The 21,183-nt window shown below is 36.4% G+C and overlaps 2 protein-coding genes across 2 annotated transcripts; one reads left to right on the top strand and one right to left on the bottom strand.

Annotated features, from left to right (window-relative positions):
• The first annotated feature begins 6,737 nt into the window (after nt 1–6,737).
• LOC108043514 (dynein axonemal assembly factor 10) lies at nt 6,738–8,308 on the top strand. The gene is made up of 2 exons (XM_017122259.2): nt 6,738–7,118; nt 7,177–8,308. Exons 1-2 carry the CDS (start codon nt 6,844–6,846, stop codon nt 8,027–8,029), a joined length of 1,128 nt encoding a protein of 375 aa, XP_016977748.1. The 5' UTR covers nt 6,738–6,843; the 3' UTR covers nt 8,030–8,308.
• Nucleotides 8,297–11,181, bottom strand: LOC108043513 (tetratricopeptide repeat protein 27). The gene is made up of 4 exons (XM_017122258.2): nt 10,849–11,181; nt 10,422–10,792; nt 9,865–10,367; nt 8,297–9,806 (listed from the first exon to the last, which is right to left on the bottom strand). The coding sequence occupies exons 1-4, from the start codon at nt 10,910–10,912 to the stop codon at nt 8,348–8,350; spliced, it is 2,397 nt and encodes a 798-aa protein (XP_016977747.1). The 5' UTR covers nt 10,913–11,181; the 3' UTR covers nt 8,297–8,347.
• Between the last annotated feature and the right edge of the window lie 10,002 nt (nt 11,182–21,183).

The following is a 21,183-nucleotide window of genomic DNA, read 5'->3' as shown; positions in this document are numbered from 1 at the left end:
ATTATTACATCAATATGCGAAAAAAATTTAAAATTAAAAAAAGTTACATAGGCTTTCCTTTTTAAATGGTTCTAATTTTTCAAGAATTATAATATAATAATAAATTGAAAAATAATTTTTGAATTTAAATTCTAAAATGGTTCATTCGCTTTGATTAATACGGGTTATCGAAAACAGTAATGCATAGGATAGCATTCTGTTAAAGAAATTCTGACTTCTTTGGATGAAATAAACGGATCATTTTAAGGTCATCGTATCTTAAAAAAATCAAATTTCTTTTTTGAATCTCCAAAGATTTTCAAGTACTTGTTTTAATTTGTTTCCTTATCAGCATTGGCACTTTTAAATATGAATAAATAGGAGATAGTAGGCTTTGGAAAATTTTCGACAATCCACTTGGAGCTTATAATCTAAAACATTGAACCGAGTATTTCACAACAGCAGTTAGATAACATATTCCAACCTCAAACGATTAGCATCACTTTCGATCAAAAACAACAGGCTGCTAACCTTATCACCCACCACACACGACTGAAGCATCTATCATCACTGAGAGATATTTAAATACTATATAATACCCCAAAATTCGTGAACAGTTTCAGTTAAATGAAATCATGATTTCATAGCGAATGCTAATTGGTTTAATTATTTGATCAACATGCGTCGTTCTCTTGGTGACCGCAAAACCTTTGTCGAAATTTGTAGAATTGTCTGAAGAAGTATTATCGGCCTTTATTACGCATACGCTGCGTTGACAAATGTCTACCGATGACGTATTTTCTAAAGATGTTCATCATCAATTATCGTCTAGCGAAAGCCACTTGCTAAGTGCTCAATAAAGTAACGTACACTTGCGATAAATAGGATAACAGTAGAGGGCCTTTTGCGCATTTTGTCATTCGTTTCATTGGCATAAACTATAATCACCTATAATAATCGGTTCACGGTAGATAACTTTTATGGAATATGTCTGAGCTAGCACCAACAAGTAACAGTTTAAGGTTTTATAATAAACAAATAGTGTTTGTACGGGGATAACAAAAAAGCTGGTGGCAAACTTGTGTTAAAAAAAGCTGGAATGTTATACAGCTATTAAATCTATACTCGTTGTAAATTAGTTTTTTTTGTTTTATGAAGTATTGAAAACATAAGCCAACATTTGCATTGGAAAGCGAAAATGTATAATTCTAAAATAAAGCTATTAAATTCTTGAAAAGAACGTAAAGACTTTAGAACAATTATTCAACCATAGGTTGTTAATCCTCACCTGTGTTAATGTATAGTTCTACTCTGTAGCTTACCTACAAATCCCCGTTACCAACTGACACAATTCCCGCTAAGTGACCATAAAATGGCACTCCATAAACAAAAGTAAACAGCTTCATAAACCGGATCTAAAAAGTGACGGCCAGACAAAAAACAACAACTAACTCCGAAATTATATTTTGAAAGCTGTGTTTCGCAACGTCACTTGCATCATGCTGTGCTTCCCCAGATTTTATTCAGTCAAAAACAGTTGAAACCTTGCTGTCAATGTCAAGTTCAACGCTTTGCGAGGTGACTGTGAAACTAGTCAGTTGTATGCTAAGTATCTGGAATCAATCAGGAGATCAAAAGATCACTGGCCTACCGAGATCAACTGTCTCAATTGCATTTGCATTTCAAATTGTAGCGTGTGAATTGGACTCTAAGCTGTTTTTTATATTAAAGGGTTTACTGCCAATACCCTAAAAATATTTTGCTGTGTAATGAATAATTCATCAAATCGTTTGTTAGAATTTTTTTATCAAAATATATAATAACCACAACTGCTAATAGAAATATAATTATCAAAAGCTGTTTTTCTGGAATTTCTGACTAATAGCCCCATTTTAATTTCTCCCTCAAAATGTATTTCGTATCGCCAAAATCGGTAGCCATAATTTCGACTGTAATTGTATCTTTCTCTATCTCTTTCGCTCGGCTTTTTGAAAGTAATGACTAATACAAATTTATATATAAAAAGCGAGCTTATTATATATAGAACAAGCACCTCGAATCCGGTTTAATTGTGATGCCCCTGGCTCATTGTTTTGCCGCCATCAAGTGCGGGACCTCATTAGTTCTACCAACGAACCGGTTACTTTGGAAATAAAGTGCAAAAAACGGGATCCCACATTTGGCCTAAACCAAATAGCTTATGCAATGAGCTTGAAGGCACATGACCAAAGCGAGATTAGCCCAAATAGGGAGCCGAAGGGAAGGGTAAAAGCTTTATATATATTCGGAATATTTATGTACTTAGTGTCTGCGCGAAAATCGCGACTGAATTCTTATCGAAAGTGTCCACTTTGCTTATCAGCAGCACGAGCACTTCCATCAGCCCTCTTTAATCAATGTTTTAACCCCGACACAGAGACAAAGCCACAATTTCTAAAATATAAGGCACATGACAAATTTCTAAAAATTAATTTCAAGGAGAGAAAATTTTATATAAATATAGATGTTATATCTTATATCTTATGCCTCCTTTGAATGTTACTCAAAGGCTTTTTATTCAAGCTTTATGTGTCAATCGTTTAAATTTTAAGACTATTTCGGAAGTACGACACTTGCTTTAAGTTGTTATGATGTTATCATGTTACCAAGATGTGTACTTTAAATAATTTTGATAGAGGCAAAAGTATTAAGGGGCTTTTCTTATAAAACACATAGAAAAATTCGACTTTTTGAAGGTTAAAAGGTTTGCAGTTAAAAACATTTCACTGGATTCTCTATATGTAAATGTGGATTCCTAAAGGGGAATCTCTGGGCAGGTGTTTACCAATGTATTGACCCTGTTGTTATCAGCAGCTAATGGCCATGAAATAGTTACAGTTTGTTTGGCATTCCCACATTTCTAGTCACCATATGCAGTGCTTTTGATATCAATTTATTGATTACGTAAGTGGTAAACGAAATGTCACAGATAACGCAGACAATTTCGATGTGCGTTCGAGGGAATAAAGTCGGTGGATCTGTGGCTACGTACTTCAATCATGTTGATTGATCCGATGTGAGTTCTTAAATCCGACTTCTTTGTTCTGGCTAATGTAGAAAACTGAGGCAATTGAAATTCAGGTATGATCCCAGGGTCCATTTTCCACCATTCAGGTGATTCTGTCTGCTTGATGTGATAAAACTGACGTTGAAGTAGATAAAAGAGCATTTCTTGGAAAAATATTTGTCTGGCTTTTGTGAAAATTTATGGAGCACGCGAGCTTTTTATAAACTTGATTTTTGATGGCGATAATCAGAAGTTAAACAGGAGCTCCCATTTTATTAACTAAGACTTTAAAAATAGAAAAAATTTATGTTGATAGACTACTTAAATAATCGTAGAAATATTTGTCTAGAAAGTGTGTTGCCTGATTCACTCGAGTCATACATTTATGTTTGATCGGCAGAGCATTTCGCATGAGTCACTTTTTATTAAGCCCAAAATGAATTGATAGAAAGCGTCGGCACGCGTTATTACTATATCATTTTTTCTAAATATAAACTCGACATTTATTGGTTTAAATATATAAATATATATTTATACATATTACTGATTTGTCTACAATTACTATTTAATCCCTCTTACTATCATTTTTAGACCCATGTTGAAATACCATAAGGAAAACAAAACAAAACTTCTGAGTAATAATTCCAAGCATTTATAATAAGGTCAAAGCTCAATTCGTCGTACACTTTTTGCGTTTGCAGTTGGATCGTGCAATATATGTATATGACACGCCCTTATCAGCGAATTAACCCTTACTGGTGGAATCCAGTTTCGTCATCGATTTGACCACAGAAGTGCAAACAAAGTGCCTTACATATTTTTCCTACATTATGTTTAGCTTCCGTTTAGATATGAGATGCATTCATATTCACGGGTTGGACTTTGAGTTTCCCTTGTTTAGGTTTTGTGGAATTGCTGGTGCGGCAGTTGGCAGATTTTTTATATCTCTTTGTTTAGATTTCGATTGTGTGGCATTTATTTATTTTTATGTGGTGGAGACTGGGGATAACTGGGGGCATAGATGGAGTATTGGGGCTGCAACATTTTCAATTTTCCCTACTGTGAGCACGCACAAACTTCTGACAACGCAATAGAAACAAATGAAATAAAAATCAATTGAAAAATCGTTTAATTAATAAACACAAATTGAGATCATATATATAGAGAACAACCATATTTTTAAAAAAATGTTATCAAATTTGAATTGGAAAGAAACTATACTTATTTTTCGTTTTTGCAATTTTTTCTCAACCTTTGATAATGTTATCATTAATTCTTTTAGCCCAAAGTAGCCTTTCTTGGTTATTTTATTGAACTTCTCGTATCTATTTTAGATATCGTATCATGTTGAAGTCTTAAGCTCGGAATAAACCTAATACGTAAAGTTTGACCCAAAACAGGTGTGAAATTGGAGAGTTTTATTTGTGTTAAAGACCCGATTATTGGCAATTTTTACAGCTCACGTATGACTGATATGGTTTGAAATAATCACCTGGCGACTAGCTTTAAATTACTGATTGATTGTTAACTTTTAATCTTTTTTAAACAATTTATTTCCAGCTAAAAAACACGAAAAGTATTAATTTGATGTATTTTGTCACAAACATATTTACGAGCTGATATTACATGTTTTTAATAATGCAAGTTATAAACAAAAACTAATCATTTTCAAAAAACCCAAGTCATTATTCATTGTTTTTTTTTCTTTTTAATGCCCAATAGAATTTTATAATTGTTCGCTTTGCTTGTTGCACAATCCTTTAATTTTGTTCGGAGAAAAAACCAATTAGACGGCATTTATTATTTGCTTTCCCAGAGCTTGGGCTTATCAGCAAATCCTAATACATAGAGAGTGTAGAGGGTATTTTCAACGAGCAACCGGTTGGCAAAAAGTCACCAAAACGGAAGAACGACATAAACATTCTATATACGTCAATATATAAGCACACCATGTATAAACTATAGCATATATTTGGCCGGTGACTGTGTGTCAAGTGCAAGTGCACTAATAAAGAACGACAGATTGCGAGGGGGAAAACAAATAAAAGCAATAAAAGCAATGAAAACGCTGCAAAAATATACAATTAATTTGATTGTCCCAAATTGACGAGAAATCGAAAAGCAAATGTTGGGCAATATATGTGAAAAAATGTCGAGAATGAAAGAATCTCAGCGGCTTTTACCTTAAGAAAACTAAATTAATTTTTGTTTGCCATTCGATTCGGTTGCCAAACAAGTACAGCTGTTGTTGTTGTAATTGTCGTCTATATTGTCGTTGTCGATTTGTTAGCACCTTCAACTTTTGATATCGCCCGTTGCTAAATTGTTGTTTCCTTTGTTATTCTATCACTTGTTGCCAGTAAAAATTTGATTACCACTTTTCAGGCGCGTGCATTGGGGAATATATTAAACTTTAAGCACGCTTTAGTAACTTTTTGTTCTGCCAACACAACTATCACTTATGTAAAACTGGCTAAAAGGTCCGCAAATAAATGCTCACTAGAATTTGTATAAATATTATGTAGATGTGGGCATGAACTCCTTTATTTTATTAATATTTGTAATTACTTATTTAACCGCACGTATCGTTAATTGGTTATTTTTTAATGCCGAAAAGCGTCGCTTGCGACACACGTAAAATGTTTTTTTTGTCGTTTTATCCGATGTTATGCCGCAGTTGTTATTGTTGCTAGTGTGGTCGGGAGGGTCGAACGCCAAAAAAAGATGCACGCGCCAAAATTAAATAACTGCGAATTCCGCGACAGAAGCAAAACAGCGTTCGACTGACCTAGTAAAACTAAAGAAAAAAATATGAAACTCACAAAGCGGCAAAGCTTTGGTTCGGAAAGCTTTCAACAGCTGTTTTTTTAATTGTTATTCTATCGCATAAAACATCGCACATTAAAGTTTTTGTTTTTAAGATGGTATTTTATTTATTTAATTCTAAAAACAATTTCACAGCGAACTAAAAAGTAATGCATTCCTCGAATGTAAAGCTTAATTGTTTTACATTAAACTTTTAATAAAATCTATCGATAATTCGAACGTCGATAGCATGGGTTGGTATTTTTAGGTATATACATGTTTGAGTTCTGTCAGATGTCAAAAAATCAATAAATAGAAAGTTAACTTAACCCGCGAGAAGTTTCTCAGTCAAATTGTTTTGACATTTCTTAATTATTCTAAACTTCACCATTATTTGGAACATTGACACAATTTTTTTATCCAAATCTGTTTCGACACTACACTTCTTAAGATGGTTCCAAAAGGGTGATAAGCTTAAACTTTAATATATTGAAAGCAATTCTTAAAATTTGTTAAGATATTATAAAAAATTAAAAAAAAAACAAAATAATTTAAAAAGGCGTTCAAAAGCCATCAAAATTGTCAAATTACTTGAATACTCTATATGTCTAGTAAAATATTGTATATTGGAAAAATCATTTACGTTTTTTTAAAGAAGCAGGTATTGAAAAGAGGGCGCTTTTTGGATACTTATTTAACCAACTTTTTAAACATTCTATATATATGCGGACGAGAAAATGGTCGTTTGCTTAAGCTAATTCAGAATGCCTAAAGTTTAAACAATATATACAGGAAAAGTTTGTTTTAGTGGAATCTGACTATTTATTTATACAAATTCATGATTTAGTATATTTTCATGACCCGGCTGGTCGCCGATATAGCACGGTCACACTAAATAAGAGGAAGAGGTAGCCATGACAACAAAAAGTTGTTTCTTTTCTGATAAAACCTTAACTTTTCACCGGACTTTGGGAATGTTACTAAAATAATTGCATAAAAAAGAGAACATCGGTATGGAGAAGCCCCAGCTGATTGAGCACCTGCACGAGGCGGTCAACTACACGGTGTACGACACAAAGTGGGTCCCACTTTCCGCCAAATTTGTGGTTCTGGGCTCCAAGGCAAATGGGCATGGAATTATGGACATCTACGAACTCAACCAGGACAAGCTGGTGAAGGTGAAGTCCGTGGAGAAGAAGGTGGCCTTCAAATGCGGCACCTTCGGAGCTGCTTCTCTGAGGAACCGCCACATGGCCATCGGAGATTTCGAGGGCAGGCTGCAAGTTCTGTAGGAATAGTTGGTATTAAACCAATCGCAACACACTCTTAACACGTGCTATTTTCAGGGACATGGAGCAGCCAGATTTGCCAGTGTACAATGTCAAGGCCCACAGTGGCATCATCAATACCATCGATGCCATCGGGGGCACTCAGATCGATTGCGGGGCGCCGGAAATCGTCACCGGTAGCCGGGATGGCGCCGTAAAGGTCTGGGACATCCGTCAGGGGCAGGCCCCTGTGGTCGATATGTCGCCGCCGCCGCAAATGGGCGATGGTGTCAACCAAAGTAACGCTCGCCGGGACTGCTGGGCCGTGGCCTTCGGGAATACCTATAACGCCGAGGAGCGCATCGTTGCCGCCGGCTATGACAACGGAGATCTGAAGATATTCGATCTACGATCGCTCTCCATCCGCTGGGAGGCCACCATGAAGAACGGAATCTGCGGTCTGGAGTTCGACCGCCGGGAGATTCCCATGAACAAGCTGGCGGTGACCACTTTGGAGGGTGGCCTGCTTGTCTACGACATGAGAACCCAGCACCCGACCAAGGGATTCAGCTATGTGGAGGAGCGTAACGCCGGGCGCAGCGTGGGCACGAACGGCGTGATCAGCGGACCCAAGGCCACCGTGTGGGTAGTGCGTCATCTGCCCCAGAACAGGGATATCTTTATCACGGGCGGAGGAACTGGCTCTATTCGTCTGTGGCAGTACGAGTACCCCGATAAGAGGGTCATCGATGATTCGGATGGCAACAAGGTTGGAGTGGCTGGGGCCCTGAACATGGTCAGTGCAGCCACGTTAAGCACGCAGCCGGTTCACTGCTTGGACTGGCATCCGGATAAACTGGGCCTAGCTGTCTGTGGTGCCTTTGATCAGAGTGTTCGGGTTTTGATAACCACCAAACTAAACACATATTAAGGAGTAGAAATCTATGAAACAAGAAACGTCCCATACTTGTGATATCGGATCATGGGTAAATGTAAATGCATAGGCTATTATTTTTATGAATATGATATTGAATTTAATTGCCTGAAGTGCAGAAAACTTGTATTCCTTAACGCTCATTTGCACACACGACCAAAAAAAAAGATGAGCTGCTTTGACCTCAAAAAATATTACACTAATCAAAACTAGCATTAAACAGATCACGTAAAATGATCAAGAAGAACGAAATAAATGTTCATATAGAATACAAAACAGGGTTTATTGGTCAGCCAGATACAAATTAGTTTACAACTAAGATCGAGGCGCGTTCATACGGTCCTGCACAATTTTTGTCAACTCTTGGATCCGCTTTTCCAGCTGCTCCACCTTCTCCGTCTGCTCTGCCGGCACATCCACATTGATGGCCCGTTTCAGTGCATTCAAACAAGATGTGCCCGCCAATCTGGCTGAGTTAAGCTGAGACGTAATCATTACCTCGCTTTCATCCGGGATGTGCTCCTTGATGGCCGCCTCAGAGAGCTCACAGACCTCAAGACAAAGGTCCAGCGCCTTCAAGGCATGCTCCGATTTGGTTTCCCATCCCAAATGTTTCGGTGTGTATGCACGATACGACTTCACCAGTTTCTCCGCCTTTTTCAGCGGTGTTGGAGCCACCAAGGCGGCCAGTTCCCAAACGAGAGGTTCATTCCCGTGCTGAATGCTCTGCTGACCCAGCAGCTTTATGAGCCTCTTGATCAGAGAACCAGAGCCGGCGGGATCTTCCTTGGAAATGCCATAAACAATCCGAGTGAGCACCTCCTGGTCGAGATAGTGCTGCTTAAGCTCCGCCATACGCTGGTACGCCCGCATGGCATCCTCCCAATGGGATGTATCCACGGCCACCAGCATATAGTTCTCCCAGACTTTCCAGTTGCTGTAGTTGCACTTAAGGGCTTCACCCAAAACGCGATGGGCTCGCTGCTTGTCACCCAGTTTAATCAAAGCCTTGGCTAGATTGTTCCAGGACTCAAAGCCATTTGGCTCCAGGTGAGTGTAAGCTAGATAATGTTTGACGGCCGCCTCCCAGCGTTCCAGCTGGATGGCGCAGTAGCCACAGCGCAAAAGGATGCCCTCCTGCAAGTTGTTTATCTCCAGCGAGATTTCAAAGTGATCCATGGCCTGGGTATAATCTGCACTCCTGTAAAAGTAGTTGCCCCAATAGGCTTGAGCTTTTCCGCTTGTTTTTTTGGAATGCAACCAAGCCTGCTCGTAGAACTGTGGTTCATCGATGGCATCGCCCAACAGGCAGTATAGCAAAGCCGTAGGCTTCTTCTCCAGCTCCTGGCGGATAATCTCCGCCGCTTTGTGACGAAGTTCCAGACTCGTGTAGCACTCGATGACCTGCTGCCAGGCATGTATGCGAAGACAGATATCCAGAGCGGTCTTGGTCATGCCCAGGGATCGCAGTAGATCCACAAGTTGCAGCTGAACTTGCCACTTGGGCCTGAGGTGGGCGGCGAAGCCGTAGGAGAGCCGGGATCGAAGCGATAGCTCCTCCTCGGAGCTGTCCAGCAGCTTCACGCACTCCTCGCACTGCTTCCAGCTGCGTTCGACGGTTCTCCGCTGTCCCGATTCCTGCAGGCAGTTCAGGAGAAGGGCCGCCTGGCGCACTTGGAAAGGTCCATGTTCCTGGTAGAGCAGGGTTTGTGTATATGGCTCTAGTTGCTCATCCGCCAGGCGATCCTTGGGCTGTGAACGTTTTAATTGTTTTCTGTATGAAGGAATGAGGTAGATATCAGTACAATCCATTGACATTTCTCCATACTCACACCTTGGCCAGCACCAGAGCTTGGAGCACACTGGGCAGCGTCATCACTTCGTTATCCTTTAGGTCCACAAAGCGTATCCGCTCCAGTCGCGTGTCATCCTCCAAGAGGAGCAGCTTGGGCAACTTGGCCTTCTCATTTGTACGGATGGCTGGGGGCAGGCTGTCCTGCTCCTTCAGCTGCTCCACTTTCAGGCAGAGCTGCGGCAGAGCCTTCTGCTGGAATTTGGTTCGTACTCCCAGCAAACCCTCCACCTTCAGCTCCACCTGGAGATGGTTACACAGGTCATCCAGCAGTTGGGAGGCCATTTCGGACCGATGAAACTGCAGATAACCATTGGCCAACTCCAGCAGCAGCAGTGCCTGCAGTTCCCTGCTCTCAAATTGGTTGATTTGGGCCTGAAGAAGCCCAGCTGCCGTTTTGAATTGTTCGTATAGTGAAGCCGCCAGATCATCCAGCACATGCTGATGCAGCAGGATTAGTCGTAAATGCCACCACGTCAGCACCTAAAATCAAGGCTTGTTAATAAACATTAAGTGACAATAACTAATCCAAGCAACCTTCGATTCGGGATGGCTTTTCAGCAATCCCTGAAGTATTTCCCTGGCCACAAGCAATAGTTCTCCAGTCTTAACATTCGGATTCAGTTCCTCGCCGCTGGCTTTAAGTTTTTCCTGTGCATCCATATCCTCCAGGTTAAGTTGACTATGAATTTGCTGTAAAGCTTCCAATTGGTCGAAGGGTCCAGTAAAATTGTTTTGAACAAAGGCGAAGATCAGCCTCAGGAAATCGTTGAGTTGCGAAGCGGGATCGTCTTTAAGATCGGGTTTTCCCTTTTCCCGCCAGCGCTGAAGGATCTCGCGCAGATCCTCCAATGTCCATAGCTTCTGGCGGGTCCACAATTGACGCAGTTGCTCATCGGCCGGCAGATCTGGGGAAACTCGTATTATAATCCGGTATTTAACTATTATTTTTCGTTATACTCACCCTCAACGGCCACAGCATCGTTGAAGTTGCATATATAATATTCACTGAATATTTCGGACACCATTATCCCAAGAATTTGTGATGAAATTGTTAAAATTATTGCAGTAAACAATTATCTCTTCTCCACGTGCTCCACGTGTTAAAAAGCCGACTTGTTTATAGTGAAAGATTATACTTTATAAAAGAAACTGTTCCTAGATAATAATTAAATGGTATTTTTTGAACTAGTTTAAGCTTAATTCAACTGTTAAACAGTCAACTAAAGCGTGTTCTAGAATATTTTATTTTGGTTTGTATCACGCAGACTGTTTATTAGGGATGGGAGTTCTTGAGTTTTCCACGACTCATCAGCTGATACGAAGTATCAATTGTCTTGGCGGTAAATTTAAAAAAAAAATCTTTTCGCGCCACTTTCTAGCACTGACAATTGTTAACTACAAAATTAATGCGAAAAATACCAAATAAAATACCCTTATTTCGTTAGCCAACACCACAAGTTGGCGGCATTTTCAAACCCATCTAATAAACGGCTAATTAAAAACAAAGCCACTATTTTTAGCCTTTCGTTAGCTAAATTCGCCCTGCACCGATTAGCGTTGCACTCAATTTCACATAATTAGACGGTTTTACATCATTGCCCAAGTCTCGACGGCGCCAGCACGCAAGTTCATGTTTCAATTAAATCGTTTTTAAAAATAGGTGCCAGCCACACAATAATATTTACATAAGCCACATGCGGCGCACTCGTGAGCTGGCCAAATTTCTTTTTGAATCGGCATCATTGGGTGTGGGGAGGGGGGAGTTAGCGGGGCCTAAGGAAATTACCTGTGGTAGAGCGCAGCTTTTTTTTGCAATTACCAGAACACACAATGACTAATACACATTCAAAGATAGCTTCGGAAAGCTCGGTGGTATTTTATTTTTTACGTCTTAGCTTCTAAATTTAAATTTCACGGTCAAGGTCGTCGATTGCCGCCGCTATCGGAGAACGCGATGGGTTGATGGGGGGGTGTTGGTGCTAGGGTGTAGCATTAAAAGCAGCGCCACAGAACGCAGTACAGTTGGTGGCGGAGAAACAAAAGAAATCGTATCTGCCAGATACTTTGTATATTCCGGCGAAACCTGATAGCAAAAGATGCGATAAAGGGTATCGGTGCTGTTTAATTGCAGTGTGTAGGATTATCAGCGGGGAACTTATCGTTGAACCAAATCTGATTGAATTCAAGGTTGCGCTGCCCAAACAAATCTGGCGATAACGCTGGTATTTCCCGTTTACAACTTAATTAGATATAAATCGTTCATCTTAAGATTCTCGGTGGAAAGTAAATTTTTTGCTGAAAATATCAAAAGTTCGGCTAAGCCTAATAATAATCGTTTTCAACATGTATTAATTTGCTTTAATTATTTCTCTAATTCTATTTTTATTAAGCTTTGCGTTTTTTATTCCATTATAATGATATATAATATTTATTTAAACTCCAGAACGGATATTCGCATTTAAAGTTATTATTTATTATAATTTTTATTTAAATTCTATGATTAAGTTGCTTTATGTTTTGATAGTTTTTTTTGTTAATAAGTTTTTCCGTATTTTAATTACTCGTATGTATCTATTTGCATTTCAAAGTGTCGATACTTTGAGTTATTGAAAAACAACCAATTTAAAATTAAAAACATTCTTCAAGTTGCGCTGGTTTTGGAGCTTTTTTAACGGTTTGCAGCCTGATTTTGCTCTTAAATGAATTTAAATTTTCAATTCCACCACAGAAAAAAAACAGAGAAAAAGCTTTTTACTTATTTTCTCTTTATAAAAGCATCTCTCTTCGCTTCCTATGTTTTCGTATCTCTTTTTGTATCTTGAACTTTTTGTTTGGCTGGTACTCTGGGCTAGTCATCAGCCTCAAAGTTTTTGCCATGTGTTTTGGCGCGATTATTCTGGCCTCTTTTCTTTTTTTTGTTTTTGGGTGCACTCTTTTTCACGCCGGCGTTGCATGTCCAAGTGCACATTGCATTTGGATGCATTCAAACCAAATCGAGGGGAATTGAAGCCGGCACGCGGCTTCCAAGTGGACGTCATCATGACCCAAAACGGGCGGCTTGCGTTTTTCGTTTTATTTTTTATCTCCATGTCGAGTTGCCATGAATAATGCAGATACAAATACCCCATACAGGTACAAAATAAGTACAAATGCAAATCACCAAAGTCGGAATTGAAATAAAGGTGAATGAGAACCGACGTATCAAAGTCCGATAAGAACTTTCTGAAAAATATAAGCACCGGAAGAATCAATAAAGTTGAGAAGTCGTAAAAGTAGTACCATTTCTTTTCTTCTTTAATATATTGCTTTTGTTATATGATTCAAAAGAAAAAATATTCAATTTTATTTAATATAGAATTTAACTATATTTTATTTATTCAACTTCTATCTTATTTAGATATACAAATTTAAATTTAAATAACTTGTTTTGAGACTTTTTTACTTGGTGAGGAAAAATGGCTCAACTTAAAGTGAACTGCCGGTTTACATGAAATTTTAAAATCGACTATATTATTATTCTTAAGAAAAAGTTAAGCTCATACAAAATTTCATATTAAACATCAAATAATTTTAAATTAAATTAATTAAATAATTTTCGGAAAAAAATAAATCGTCACTGAACAACAGCTAAAACATCAATTCTTATCTCATTCACAGTCATTTGTGAAATTAGTTTTAAGAAACCTGACAACTAACCCTTCCTTAACCCATTATTTTAGATGGGTGCTTTTGTGTTTAAAAAAATAAAAACTTTTGATTATAATGAAAGAAAAATATTTAATAGAATGAGCAGTAGAACTCATACTCTAAATGTTTTTAGTTGTTAAAAATCATATAACAAAGTTGTATGAGATAGAACCACTTAAAAACTTAATTTGATACATTTTTTTTAGTGGAAAGGGCATTTAAAAGCCCAAATAGATTTATTTGGTCAAGTCTTGTTTTTTATTTGCTTAACTGGTCTATACAAATAAATAATGTGAAGTTGAAGTTCTAAACACAAAACAGTTGCTTGCTGTCGCCAACTCAGTCTCTATTTATATTTATTTGTATCTGTTTTTGTGGGCTTAATTGCATTTCGTTTAATTTATATTTTTTAATTTTTTAACGTTTTTAATGTTCCTATTTTGCCTGTTTTGCCTGCAGGCCAGCCATTCAAGGTCGTTCGGGTTTTGTTTCAATATATTCGTATTTTCTTTTTTTTGTTTCAAACGTGTGCTTGTGTGCTTTGTTATGGCAAATAAATGCAAATAAATATAATTCGTTTTAGCGTTTATTTTTACTTGTTGCTCAGCGCTCGCCTGAAATAATTTAATTGCTGTGACATAAAGACGGCTCCAGTTGCTCAAACATTTGGATACTCAATTATTGTGCCGCCAGCTTAATTTTCTGATTTTCTCCCCCCTCTTTTCATTCAGCCGCGGAATTGATGTCAGTGGGTTTCCATGTCTCCGGCGCCGTCTTAACATTTTCAGCTTCAAATCAGTTTTCACTTTCGCGCCGCAACTTTCACAAAACTGTGTGCCCCACTCGCTGAGTACCCCTAATAAACAGAGGCGGACACAGGGGGCTGATTTCGGGGTCAGTAGTTCGGCTTAAAAGAAATGTGCAATTAAATCACTTGCTTAAAAATCCCCATAAATTAAATAAGCTCCCCACAAATATAAGTAGTCCCTGCCCCAGAAATTTCCTGCTCCTTATCGCCGCCTGTTGCATTCCACTGTGCATCGCCTGGTTTTCCATTTAGTTTTTGCTTTCGCTTAAAGTTGATGATTGAACTTTTTTTACTATTGCATTTTGCAGTTTAGTTATCTTTAGTGATGAAAGTGGCACAAGTGCATTTGGTCACCAATTACCAATTAACATTTCTTTCCTATAAAAGTTACAAGTATTGGGTCACGATAAGAAATAAGTTCTCATAAAATATTTAGTAAATGTGATTTTAATATTTACATAATTTAATAAATAATAATTTTTCTGATCAATATACTTAGAATATATTAATTATAAGCTATAAAAGTTAAATACTTGTGATGAAGTTTCAATAGTAATTAAATAGTCCATATACTTATCAATAAAATTAATAATATTTCATGAGTACATGACACTTAAATTAATAAATTATAAAATGGATTTTATAAAAACGTTTTTTCTAATTAGCAACCATTTAATTTACATTTAAAATTTAACTAAATTCTAAAATATACTATAAGAATATTAAAGTTTTTGTTTTCGGACTTACAAAACTATAACAAGTAATATATTTAACCTACATATCATCCTTTAGAGACTGACTTGAAAATTAAATGAAATAGATAAAATGCTTAAATTTGTTTAGTAGTTTTGGCTTAGGTTTTTTATTTTAAAAAATATCAATTCTTCGATTTATTGGAAAACTCATATAAAAATTCTTTTTAACTTTTTTAATCAATTTTGGCCTGCCCACGCACATTTCGTCTTGAGTCATGCTCTGATTTGACCTTGCCCGGCTATTAGGAGCTATAATTTCTTGTTTGCCATTCGAGATGGTTAAACTGCTTGATAAATATAATAAATTTTCATATTTCGCTGTATGCTGGCTGTTGACTAAAATGCCACACAACGCATGCTAAAAAGTTCTACCGAAATTAATTTATTTCGCACTTAATTATTCAGCGCGAGCAACACAGAGACGCGCTGACCTTGGACCGCCGCCCCCCTCCTGCCAAACCGCCCCCTCACACCCCCCGCCCACCAACACATCGGCTACTCGTTTCTGGTTGCGATCAAATAACGACTGCCAAAGCACAAAAAAAAGGCAGAGTCAAAATTTGATCATACTCGGACATCCATTGCCCAGCACCACATTCGCCGAACGGGTAACAACATTGTAGAGATTTGAGTAACAAACAAATATTTTCGAAAATAGTTTTTGTTCTCGGGATGGCACCATTCAAATAGGAATTCTATGAAATGAATGCGCAATTGGGCATCGTGTGACATCACGTAATCATCTGAGGAACAGAAACAGGGACCTCAACTGATGAGCAAAGCACTTTTGGGGGATAACAAAGTAATACAGTCGCTTACAGAACAGTAAAGTGTTAATATTCTAAGCATTGTGAACATATTAAAATATGTATTTATGTAGACATAATAAAACACTTTGCTTTTACGATTTTAAGCAATATTTTTTTAATGTATGTATATTTTTTAATGTATAGTGTAATGTTATTAAAACAATGGAAAAAAAATTCATTTAAAGTGCAAAAGAAAAAAATCTTTTAAGGACTCCGTATGCTAATTAGTGATTTTTGAGGAATTTTACCTTTTTTAAATGCCGAGTACCTTATCAAACCCTAACCGTTTTTGTCAATCTATCCTGTTTTTTTTAAATTGCAATATATTTTACATTTCTTTGGGGTCTTTAACGATTTTAAGCAATATTTTTTAAAATTGTAATGTTATTAAAAAAATGGATAAAAATTGCATTAATTTGTTCTTAAATCTCCTAACCAAAAAATCTTTTAAGGACTCCGTATACTAATTATTGAACTTTAAGGCATTTTACCTATTTTAAATGCCGAGCCCCTTATCAAATGTCAATAGTTTTTGTCTATCTATCCTGTTTCATTAAAATTGCAATAGACTTTACATTTCTTTGTGGTCTACAAATGTATTTTTCCGTATAATTTCTTTGCTAATTTGCTATTTACGGTTTAGTCATAACGGATTACGCATTTCAGCCCTGTAAACCCCATTCCAGTATAAACCTGGCAAATTACCTAAGCACCATTTCCCATTAACTTTTTAATGGGATTTACGTTGTACGTTTTTTTTGCTGATGTTATTCCTTTAGAGAATTTCACACTTGCAGAAATGCAAGCTCATTTCGTGTCATAATACATATACCTGCAAATCCACCTGCTAGTAGGTCTGTTTCCCCAAAGCTTGTTTTATTTTGTTGTTCTAAGGCAGAACTCTCATGTCGACCTTGGGCAATTATTGCTTATTAATACTGTAGTCGTGGTGGCTACGTTGTTTTTATGGCTTTTTGTGCGTTTCGCTTCATTCCTGTTTCTTGGCCACTTGTTCTTTTTTTTCCATATTTGATTTGGCGCGCGCCAAAAGTCGTTCATCAGCACTTTTCGACTTAGAAACTATTTATTGAATTAATCAATTTGTGAGCACACGTGTCCATGTTTGTGTGAGACGTCGAACGAAGTGCAAATCAAATAATTTCGACATGAAAACAACAAAACGTGCACTTTGAAACATATAGCATACGAGATTGTATTTGCATGTACATATATAGTCGATCTATTTGCAATTAATTGAAGCAGTTCAGAATGAAAAAGTTCGCCTTCTGCGAAATATCCTTGAACCCTCTGTACGCAAGTTCGTATCGTAGAGAACTAAATATGTAAATACAATTAAATGAAATGGAACGAAAGCAAAATGCAACAACTATTCAAGTATTCTACAAATGCATTGTAGAGTAAAAAATACAAGTTACAAAAGTTGAGCAAAAATACTTTATTTGTAAATATTTTCGAATACTAAAAAGCATACATTTATTTTAAAACGATGATTCATAAAACGGTAATGATTCTGTGATTCTTTTCTTTATCTAGATGAAATCGTTGTTTGATTATGATAACTACTTAATAAGCATTTTGTGTATTTAATACACCTATTAAGGGAATAAATATGTTAAATTCGTAAGTTTATAAAAAACTAATACGTATCTAAACATTTTAAAAACTTAAGACAAACTATTACATTTTATTATATATATATTTTTTGTAGTCCTTTTTAAATATTTAGTAATTTGTAAATAAACAATTTGTATCCTACTCGACGTTTATACTAACCAATATGCTCTGAACTTTTTTAAAGGGCCCAATGGGTGTTGTTATGGGTATAATTTGTTTAATTTACAATCAGTTCAAACTCAAGGGTTACACGGCCGTCGATTTGCATGACATTCGCAGGCATTGCCGATATAAAAGTGGGTACGACAAAAAAAGGGTTCCTATAGACGCTACATTTACTTGCATTATTTGTTTTATAAATTATGGAAATTGAAGTGCATATTAATAAGTACGTATTTTGCATTCCATCTGAATCAGACGAAAGCTACGTCCACCGCTCTCACTCTTCCCTTATCGCCCCGTCTCTATCCCCCAGCTATTTCCATCTCTTTCTGGGCGATGTCCCTCCTTTTTTTGCCCTGTGCATTGTGAGTTATTTGCGTCGCCACTGGTATTTTTGAGTTTAGCGGCCTGTCGCGTTTTCAAGGACGCCTCGCTTTGTTTTGTTATTGTCTGGAGTAACTCTGTACCTTATAAAATAAAAAAAAGAAAAATAAAAAACCACAACAGAAAGTGCATTGAAATCAAAGTCAGACATTGGCTTGGCTTTTTTAATATATATTTTTATTTCCCTCAAATGTATTCGAACTTTGCATTCAGCTTTGCCTTCATATTTTGTTTTCCAATTTTATTTTCACTCTACTAGATTATGTCACTTGTTTTTGATTCATACTTTATTTACTTAGAACTTGATGAACAAACTGATTTATTTGTCAAAATATTTTTAAATAACAAACCAAACAACACGGTGAAGGTCAGCATGGAATGTCGCCCGTCTCTGTACCAACAACACATTTCTATTTATCTAATTAACAAAATTAAAATCAACAAATGTCGCTCTGAACATTAAGCGATATTTTAGCAAACAGCAGTTCAACCACACACAGAAACTCGCAAATAAAACCGCCTCGAAAACAGCTTTGAAAAGAAAGAAAAGAGCAAATAGGGAACAAAGTGAGGCTCAAAATTCGGGTTTATGGCCAAGGTCAAGGACGCGTCATGACAATCTGAAAATAAAGTAAGCGAGTACAATGAATAAGCGAACTGAAATAAAATCAAACTGATTATGGGGGCAGACTGACAGAATGTCGAAAGCAAACGATTGTCGAGGGAACGAAAGCTGAAAGAAAGTAGCACTGTGGGAAATATATTAAATCTTCAGAATCTGCGGAAGAGAAAATCTGAAAATTAAGTCCCCAATGATTGACTTTAATGCTTACAATTTTAATGATTTTAATATTTACTAAATTAAATTTCATACCTATTGTTATAAAAATCAATATATATTGGTAAATCAATTTTAAAAAATTGGTTTCGAATGTTCATATGTATGTTCTTAAAGCGATTTGAAAAAGTTTTTCAAAAATGTTTTTAAAAAAATTTCCCAAACATTAGTTTTTATTTTCGAAAAAAATGTTTTTTCCCATAAAAGAAGAATTTTCCTATTTAGTAAAGCAATTTTAATTGTTACCGATGTACATATCTTGTATTTGGGAATTCTCACCTAGTATTTGAATTGAAAAATATTAATTTGGTCACGACTCATGGGCATTGGTCATACATCTTGAGATGCGAACTTGACATTTTCCAGATCAGATGCCATAAGATGGCAGAATCTGAAGACTAGGCCGTGGCTATTCTCCATTTAAGCCCATTTATCACGGCGCCAACGTGCGACAGATAGAGATGGGGCTAGTGGGCCAGAGGGAGAGGGAGACAGTCGGTCGTTTCCAATCACATCGAGTCAGTCATAAAATAAAAGATCCGAATAATCATCGCTGGGGGCTCGCTCGTGCTTTTAATTAATGAGCTGAACTTGGATGGCGGTGAGTAGTTTTTGTTTCTGTCTCGGGCTTTGTTTTATTTATTTTATTTTCCAAAGCCGTTGCAAAGCGGAAGCCAAAAACGCTTGACCAGCAGCATTCGGTTATCGTTAATCGCTGATCTTTATTTTTTTGGCGCCAAGGGAAGTGATTGGGGGTATATCTTATTGGGGGGCCTAATTGAAAGTGCAGACAGCACTGAGTAAAGAGCAAATTCTAAAATAAAATCCAGCAGCGAGACACAGTAAAAAGGCATTAAAATGTATACAAAAGAAAAAGCAAAAAAAATGGAAAAAAAGGCAAGAAAAAACAAACAAAAAGGCAAAGGCAAAGGCAGAAACAACAAAAATCAAATACGCTGTTCAAGGTTAGGTTATCACATTGCCAAGATCAAGGTTACGTTTTTTTTTGTTGAGACGGACGTTTGTCAGTCGATAGGTGTGTGTGTGTGTGCGTATCTGTGTTTGTGCGCATCTGTGAGCGAGTGTATCTGTGTGCGTGTGCATTGGTTGCCGTGCCAGACAGAACGTCGATAAATTTGCCAACCTGCAAAAAGCTTCTGAAGTTAAAAACTGGCTCAGACTTAAGCAATAATTATAATTGGCTGCTGCTGTTTTCTGATGGCCTCTTGTCTGGGGAATATTTGGGATTTGGCCATTTGGGATATATAAAAACATATTCTTTAAATAAGTTTTCTTTAATGATTTTTCGGTCAAATATTTGCATAAATGCCCTAGTTACAAAAAAACATTTTTTTTTTCGATTATATATATTTATGTCGAAAAAACTTTCCGGAGTGCATTCTATTTTGTTGTACAACTCTTATCAGTAATTGCTTGATTACAGTTTACTAATTTACTTACAAATTTTGTTAATTTTTGCTTGATATTTTTTTATAAGTTTTTAGCCACAATATTTTATTACAAAACATAATTTATATAAATGTATTTTTTGCATTCACATAAGAATAAAACAACTTATCTCCATTTTTTATAAGTTTTAACTAGAATTTTTAATTACAATACACAAATTATATCAGTGCATTTTTTGGATTAACATGAGTATAAAACAATTTATCAGAATTTATCGGTCCAGACAATTTCAAATTGATATTCCTAGAAATCAAAAACTGGGAGTAAATTGAATAGCAAAAAAAATAAACAACATAAAGACAATATGTAAAAATTGTTTGTTTTTCTTTTTAGCTGAGAATATACAACCAAAATTATTTGATTAATATCAATACCCAATAGCATTTGTATGTGTTTATTTTGTTGCAAATTGAGATCATTTAATTTCCAATTTATATTTCATCATGTTATATTCAAAAAAATGTAATCATCTTAATTTTGTTTCTTTATTTTGTTCACATTTAAAGTAGGAATACTGGAATATGAGTAAAAATTGCAGTATTAAGATAATTCTTCAAAAATGTGTGGGTATTAACCGAAATAATATTTGATTGCCAATCTGAATGCTTATTAATAATTTAATGGGTTTATTTGCAAACCAATTTGACAATTCGAATCATTGATACTTTATCTGCTAAGTGATAAAGTATCATTGATTCGATTTGTCATATGATTCGCAGATATAGTTGACACTTTTCGGTGGATTATA

This window comes from Drosophila rhopaloa, unplaced genomic scaffold (genome assembly GCF_018152115.1).
Source record: "Drosophila rhopaloa isolate 14029-0021.01 unplaced genomic scaffold, ASM1815211v1 contig_150, whole genome shotgun sequence".
NCBI classification, from domain to species: domain Eukaryota; kingdom Metazoa; phylum Arthropoda; class Insecta; order Diptera; family Drosophilidae; genus Drosophila; species Drosophila rhopaloa.
This window is presented reverse-complemented; position numbering and strand designations above follow the sequence as displayed.